General features: G+C 41.5%; 1 protein-coding gene across 16 annotated transcripts in view; it reads right to left on the bottom strand.

The window, feature by feature from the left end:
• LOC103459572 (pleckstrin homology domain-containing family A member 5) overlaps window positions 1-7,983 on the bottom strand; it is a 190,252-nt gene that overhangs the window by 78,784 nt on the left and 103,485 nt on the right. For all 16 annotated transcript variants that reach the window (XR_001776212.1, XM_017302818.1, XM_017302817.1 and 13 more), the window contains 2 exons: window positions 3,481-3,764; window positions 2,097-2,335 (listed from right to left, as the gene is read on the bottom strand). Coding sequence is in view for 15 of the 16 variants with exons in the window: in XM_017302818.1 (XP_017158307.1) it covers window positions 2,097-2,335; window positions 3,481-3,764 (523 nt within the window). In the remaining variant the exon portion in view is untranslated. The remainder of the gene's footprint in view (window positions 1-2,096; window positions 2,336-3,480; window positions 3,765-7,983) is intronic.

The following is a 7,983-nucleotide window of genomic DNA, read 5'->3' as shown; positions in this document are numbered from 1 at the left end:
AAGGAGCGTAAGGCGTAAGTGTAGGGGAAAACATAATCGGTGCGCCGATTCAAAACATCTACAATAATGATAGTAACATTAATAATAAAATAATTGTCAGTGCAAAGTAGCCTACAAATTTTTTGGTGGGGGCGGTGAGGGACCTGGATAAAGGCTGGGGGGCGCTGGGCCGAAAAAGGTTGAGAAACACTGTTCTACGTGTTTGTCTTCAACTGAATCGGGAGATGCTGCTGCTCATTCTGCTTTGTTTAGGTACCACCGAAAAGTCACCCATCAATCATCAATGACTATAAACCTGTTGCCTTGACATGCCACATCATGAAGGTCCTGGAGAAATTCCTGTTTGTGACCTGAGTAAACAGATACGCACATATCAGGACCTCCTGCAGTTTGCTTATCACTATGGACCTTACCACAGGGTCCGCCTTTCATTGGCTAATGCCCATTTTACGTCACAGCGCAGCTACCACGTGGGTTACCGGCTCACAAACTCATGCTAATGTACATTGTGGACTAGCAGGCCGACAGAAAGTTTTTGCATCAGGACTCGAAAAAGAGGTTCTCCGTCAGTGGGGTATCTGTACAGGCGATGTCAGGTATCCTGATCGTGTTTGTGGAACTAAAATTCACAGATCTCCAAAATCTGAAATGAAAAGCCTTGCTTGGATCAAAGCTTGTGCACGACCGCATTTGCAGCTCAACCGTCGTAGAATTAATAAGAACAAAGAAGTGTCTGCTGGTGTAAGTATTATTGCTTTGCTTTCTTTGTGTTTAGTGAATGAAAAAAAATAATCAATAATAAACACATCCATTATGAAAACCTTTTAGCCAAGTACAGCATAATGGCAGTACCGATACAACTTCTACATCCTGAAGCCTGTCTGTTACAGTTTTATGTTTGCTGAACAGATCAATATGCAATGTGTACCGTATCTGACATACATTAAAGATTTTATTTCACCTGAAAAGGCTTTTTACCAAACTGTAATCGTGTTAGCCACGCTAGCACCGAGTACCGTGTATAAGTCCTAGGTATATTCGAACCCTCAAAGCCATGAATGCCCGACTTACCCAGCCTTGCAAGAACAATAGTCATCAGTGATCTTGTCCACAGCTATATTTATGCTGAGGGTCTGAGGATCTACTGTTTTCCTCATCAACTGGTAGCATTTAGCTGCAACTCGCACAATGTTAGAGGCATCGCGTGGCTAAAACATCTTGATGTCGTCCAAAAAAGATGACATGAACTTGTTGGTTCCGCTGTCCATTGTCGTGGCTGATATTTTGTGAAAATCCGGCAGAAATGCTAAACTAATCGACTCAGAAATACTCTGCAGAGTCAGTCAAAACGAAAAATCCCATAGAACCAAAGCTATGCGAGGAGTTAATGTGAGACATGAAGTCACGTGGGACTTTCGAGGGGCGTTTCTGGGCGGAGCTTGGTAAGGTCCATGGAGCTGGAGTTTAAGACACCATCGTACACCTGCTTCAACAAACCCACTGTCATCTGGACAAAGCAGGCAACATGATTCCAGATCCAACAAGAACATCCTTTATAAAGGGAGAGGGAAAACCTGGAAAATTTTTAATAAATAAACTTGTGTTATTCCTCTTTTTTTTCCTTCTACATAAAAAGGTTTGAGTTTTAAAGAGATTTCTTTATGGCACTTTTGCTGTCTCCCTTCATCACCTAATATATTCAAAGAACTTTATGATGCTCCCATAAACTCTTTAAACTCTTTACGAATTTACAGCAACCAGCAATTCCTGCAAACCACAGCAGTCCATCTGTGAATAAAATCCAAAGGGAGTAGAGATGTACTCAGGTGTAGATCATACCCACTGCTGTTTCCCAGCCAAACTCATCCATAACAATAGTTCAAGTAAACGTCTCAGAAGGCTGTAAAACTGTAGGTTGTTTGGATAAAAACAATCTGATCTCAGATCTACTACACTAGGCAGAAAAATTACATGCCAAAGGCAAACACCATGGTGTGGCAGCAGTGTGTGAATATGATATAGCACTGCCCAATGTATCAAATGTGCTCCAAAAAAGATGTTTTGCATGACTTGGCCTTCAAGGGCCATGCACTTACTTTGCTGAGGTGAGACCTTTGCCAACGATCCAACGTCCCATCCCCTCTGAGGACAGGTGAAGACACCTCAGAGAGCGAGCTGCTTGGGTTAGAAGCAGCCTGCTGGTGAGGGGGGGAGAAGGTGTTGTAGAGCGCCAAGGAGCCATGAGACGGGGAGGTGGAGATGGAGCGTGCCACAGCAAGCTCAGAGATGTTCCCCATGGTCTTTGTGCTGGGCAGGGTCCCGTAATGACCCACAGCTAAGAACATGGCAACCACAAGTCACAGCAAATTCAACATTTCTGATTAAATTACAAAATAAAGTTGACTGTCTTAAATGCTAATTGAAAATAAACAAACAGCTGAGATATCTCTCTAAGGCTACATTCACACTGCAGGCTTTAATACTCAATTCTAATTTTTAGTGAAATCAGAAATTTTTGCATTCACACTTCCAAATATATGCAACGTGTATGTGATCTACTGCGTGAACTGCAGGTGACCTGAGGGTGCAGCAACATAGAGGGCGCAGTAATGCCACACACAGTGAGCACGCTCAGTGTTTAGGCAACCGGCATAAAAAAGAAGTGCTCAGTGTTTGCAGAAGGATAATGGTGGAGCATATCTAACGATTTCAAAGTTGTTATCCAACCGGAGCCAGGAAATTAACAACTAAATGCTCAATATGGTAGTTTTTCTACTGTTCTACTGTTGTTTGTTTTCTGCTGGAGATTTTATTTTTGAAGTTTTCAAAGTTACAGCAGCTGCAGTGGCAAATCAACTTTAAACCACTTTTATTATGCTTTTCCTAGCTCTGTGTCAGCTTTACTTTACAGGCAGACTCGTTGCCATGGCAACTGGCAGAACACCTCCAGTAACCCACACAGGAGAAAGTAATATACATCAATGGATTTCTTTTTATCGCTGCTAGAAGACCATGAGCCATTTCTCCCTGTGGTTCTAGACTCACTCATTTATTTTGGCAGCATTTACCCAGAATGCCTTGGTCCGCTTCCTACTTTTGGAGTGGTCTCCGGTCCACTTGCACATGCATTCAAACCGCGTCAGAATTCACTTCAACCCAGCTGAGACCGAGGTTTTTAGATTGCCAAGAAATCGCTTTTTCAATCAATTTTTATTAGAGTGTGATTGTGTATTCACACCTCCTCAGACGAACTGAACCTTCTGGTACAGTTTGATTAAAGTGGACTAAACAGGCCGGTGTGAATGCACGTCAAACTTTTTAAATTTGGTTTGTAAAAAAATTTGAAAACCATTATTCCTTTCAGTTTCACAATAATGCACATGAAATCTCAATGAATAAAACAAAGTTTTTGCTTGAAACAGTGACAAAAAGCAAAAATAATTGGAGTGGTATGAACATTTGCTAGGGCATGAGGTATACCTGCTGGTTGTGCCAAGCTCTGCCTGGAGAAGGCCTGCCTCTGCTGCCACTCATACAACTGCCACATGGTGTCGTCTCTCATTGATCGCCTTTTTTCCGCTGTGCTGATAGTGGAGGAGACTGGCCGGAGGGCCCGATCGTAAACAGAACCTGCTACGCTACAGATGCTATCAGGCCTCATCATGCTGTTGCGGGGCAGTGTGCGGTAACCCTCGGGGAAGCAGGGGACGATCTGGGTCCTGTGGCTAGGCATGTTCCTGGGCAATGTCTGGTATGACATAACACTGAAAGAGACAACAGGGAGGATGTGTGGAGGTATGTTTATGCTCCAGAGTAAAACTCTGATTGTCTTAAAAACGGACAATAAGAGTAACTCATAATAATAATCTGATAACAAATTAGAATAATCTAATTTGTAACTCAGTAGCAGGCTACTTGAAATACATGTGGAAAATGTTCAAGGGTAAACATGCGTTCAGCTTCCAGTTTTGCTGTTAAAGCATTACCCTCCAACTCTGGGTGCTTATGCACATCTATGGCTATTTCAGGTCAACCAGTCCTGGCTTTTGTTTAGTCCAAGAAAACATGCTGAAATACAACATTTTTAACAAATGTGTCCTTTCTAAGTTTAGCCTAAACGAAGTTGCTGAGAGTGAGGTTTGGCCAACCTGATGGAAAAAAACGAAACATTTTTCAACCATACTTTGATAAATAAATAGGCCTCTTAGAAATGATAGCTTTTCAATTTTACCTTTCAGCTAAATTTACCCATTGTTTAAACAGAAGGCATTAATATTATAAATATTATAGGCTTAAGGTTATTACATTTATTTTGTGCAAGCTGAGTATGTACACATGCAGTACATGATCCTAGGAAAATGTGCTTAGCAGATACAGCATTAAACATGGCCACATTTTTATAAATACATCAGTAATAAGACTACTACCATAAAATTCACACCCGATATACAAACAAATAAACAAATCCGACCACATTTGTAGTTTTGGACCCATGAAGAAAAGCAGCTGCAAAAAGTCATGGAAAACTAAGAAACCAGGTGAAATCTGTCAACATTTAGAAAGCAATCATGTCTCTGATCAGCTGCTGAAACCCAACCACCTCTTTGTGACAGCCCTGCTCTCCATGCAAACTTATTGTGTATCTGAATTTCTTGGTGTGTTTATTTATGCAGGACACAGCGCTACTCAACTTCCATGAGCCGCTGTTCTAACAATTTCTGCAAGGTAGGTCAGATCGGTAGCACAGATAGTCAGAACACTGACTTTTCAGTCAGAGAGCAAATTTTGAGGAGCAATTGTTTGAAGCCATGAGTAATAGTGAAATATTAAACTCCTTCCCGTTAGAGCAGACGATGGCTTCCTGGCCCATGTCCAGGATGAAAGGTTGAGATTGAAAGATATGTTCACTTGCTTAGTTAGCCTTCTCTTAAGATTTACTACATGCACTCATGTAATTAACCACACTGATTTGAAGTGGGTGTTATTTGTATTTAAATAAAGAATTTGATTAAAAACAATCAAAATGATATTTGAATGGAATAATCTGATAACAAATTAGAATAATCTGATTTGTAATGACAGTTTGCATTGTTGGTAAAATTAACTGAATTAGAATAACATCAGTCTAGAGCAGGGGTGTCAAACTCAATTTCACCGAGGGCCACTTCAGCATATTGGCCCTCAACGGGCCACATTGACGGTACAAATCAGGAGTGTCCAGGTCCAGTCCTCCAGACTGCAGCTTTAGATGCATCCCTGCTAAAACACCCCAGACAAAAGGTTGACTTCCCTCATCAGCAGCAACTCAGTTCTGTAGAGGCGTAATGAGTCAATGATCCAGGTGTGTTAGAGAAGGAACACATCTAAAGGATGGTAGCTCTGGAAAACTAGACTTGGGCAGCCCTAGCATGAATGTATGAAAATACAATGTTAAAAATCAATTAAACACCTCATATTGTTAAATAACTCTTTGGAGCGTCTGGTTAGGAAGCGCATTCAAAACCTTTGGTTGAAATGGCGCCTTTAATTCAAGTCTCCATTACAGACCAGAGAAAACTAAAGAGAATGCAACGTTGTGTTCATCCATTTGAGGAGCCGGCAGTTTGTCTTGAGGAAATAAATGACGATGCAGAGTTAATTAGACTAACATGCGCAGTCCGCTGCTCAACCACTGCGGACGCGGCTTCTCCGCTGCGAAGAATTAAAAACTGCTGGAAGTAACTCATCCAAAAGATTTAACAAATGGAGCCTTCTGGGTGCAGGTTACCCAGGAGAGCGGCGCTCTGGAGGAGCTGCAGACGTAACATCTGAACATCTGTCCGTTTCGGAGATTCGAAACCACGCAGAAAAAAAAAGTCCTGGTAAAAGCCCACACCGGACCGCGCAGGGTAAAACACTCACAGAGTGATCCAAACAGACAGTCAGTTGGATCTGTCTGTTTGGATCAGACAGATCCAACTGACTGATGAATTAGCGCAGATTTTTCTGCAGATGGAACCAGGAGGAAGTATTTTCAGACCCCAGCGGATGAAGTGATGCTAATTTAAGTGAAGCGGATTAATTTAATTTATTAAAAGTTATTGGGGCCACAGTCAGTGGTTTTTGTCACTACAGAGAAAAATTAAGATACATTTATCTGCTTAATTTGTGATTCACGGCGAATATTAGCTAAAATGCTGCTAAATAGCCGATGTTAATATGATTGTAATTTCATGGATAAAAATAGTACATGACCGATTTTTTTTATGTTGTCGGTGAAGATAACAATAACAAAAAAAGTTTATAGCGCGACCTGCCGCCCTGACACCAACTCACACATCTTCATTCACAGTCTGACTTGTAACTCGATTTTTCTTTTCTTGGACATTTTGATGTTAGCTTGTCGACGTCTCAGTTTTATTCGCTGGGAAAATCAATAAGCAGCTTGAGGTGAATCTGCTGCTGTCTAGTGACGAGAAGCCATAATGTTGGCTGGTAACAATCAGAATGCATTATGGGAGATGTAGTTTGTAGTCAATTCGTGCTCAAAACATATTTTAAGTCAATCATGGGCCTATAAAACGCCGGGGGTGGGGGGGACACATAAAATGACATAGCGGGCCACATGTGGCCCGTGGGCCTTGAGTTTGACACATGTGGTCTAGAAGAAATCATCTAATTTCACTCTCTTCTGATCTGAAAGTAGCAACACATTAAACCAGTCTTTCATAAAGCAGCTCAACACAGGGGCCCAAAAATGGCCCAACATCAATGATTCCATCCATTATTGGACTTATTAAGGAGATGGCAATATTTAGGGGGGCCTACATATGGCAGAATATGGCCTAAATACAGATTAAAGTGATTTGAACCTTATTTTTGTTCAGATTGTAGTAGTTCTCTTTTCAGGCCCAAACACAGCAGTTTCTTGACATGATTAAAAAAGGCAGAAAACTGTTTTACTGTTTAATTAGAGAGGAGAGGAAGTAGTTCAGTTTTGCTTGCTTGACTTAAGCCAGCTGTATGTAAATGTACTGTGGAATTCAGTGTGTTTCGGTTCAGTTAAAAAATAAAAAAGGTGAGTTACACACCAACTCTGACTTGCAGCAGATTTTAAGTCTCTTCTGGACTCGCTTAATCTCACTCAGCTTGTTGACGCCCCTACACACAACAGGGGGCATACTCTGGACCTGGTGATCACAGACACTGTAACTATCAACAACTTATCTGTATATGACCTGGGTGTCTCGGACCACAGTGTCATCTCTCTAGAAGTGCCTTCAACTTTGTCTGCTCCAAATCCTAAACGTCTTATCCAGTACCGCGACTTGAAAAATATTTCCCCTGAGGCTTTGTCTTCTGCTCTTCACTCCTTGACTGCTGTCAATCATTCATCTGCAAATGAATCTGTGGATTACTAATCAATCTCTCCAGGAGCTTTTGGAGCTCCATGCTCCCTTGAAGTCGAGGTTGGTGTCATTTGTGACAAGCTCAGCCCCTTGGTACACTGATGAGCTGTGGAACATGAAAGCTGTTGGTCGTGCTATCAAGAGACGTGTAAAAAAAAATCAGGTCTCTCTATACACAAGCAGGCATATAAGGGACATTAGAAAGCTTATGCCTTTTCTCTTAAGGAAGCACGATCTAAGTATTATTCCAAATCATCAACAGCTGACCGGGAAATTCTAATCAGCCTTTCTCTACAATAAATCATCTCCTCAATCCCATTCAACAAACTTATGCTGAAGATTCGACTGAAAAATGCAACTTGTTTCTCTCATTCTTCAAAAACAAAGTTAACTCTATTAGATCTCAGCTCCACAGCCTCCCTGATCTTCGACCGGCATCTACCCTGGAACATCATGGGTCCCTGAGCTGCTTTGACGATGTTGCTCAGAGTGAAGTGGAGACTATAATCAAGAAAATGAAGCCATCATCTTGTGCCCTGGATCCCTTCCCCTCATCACTCATAAAATCTAATCATGCTGCAATAAGCCCACTAAT

Source organism: Poecilia reticulata, linkage group LG23 (assembly GCF_000633615.1).
Source record: "Poecilia reticulata strain Guanapo linkage group LG23, Guppy_female_1.0+MT, whole genome shotgun sequence".
Classification (NCBI taxonomy): domain Eukaryota; kingdom Metazoa; phylum Chordata; class Actinopteri; order Cyprinodontiformes; family Poeciliidae; genus Poecilia; species Poecilia reticulata.
Note: the sequence above shows the minus strand (reverse complement) of the source record. Positions and strands in the feature narration are given on the sequence as shown.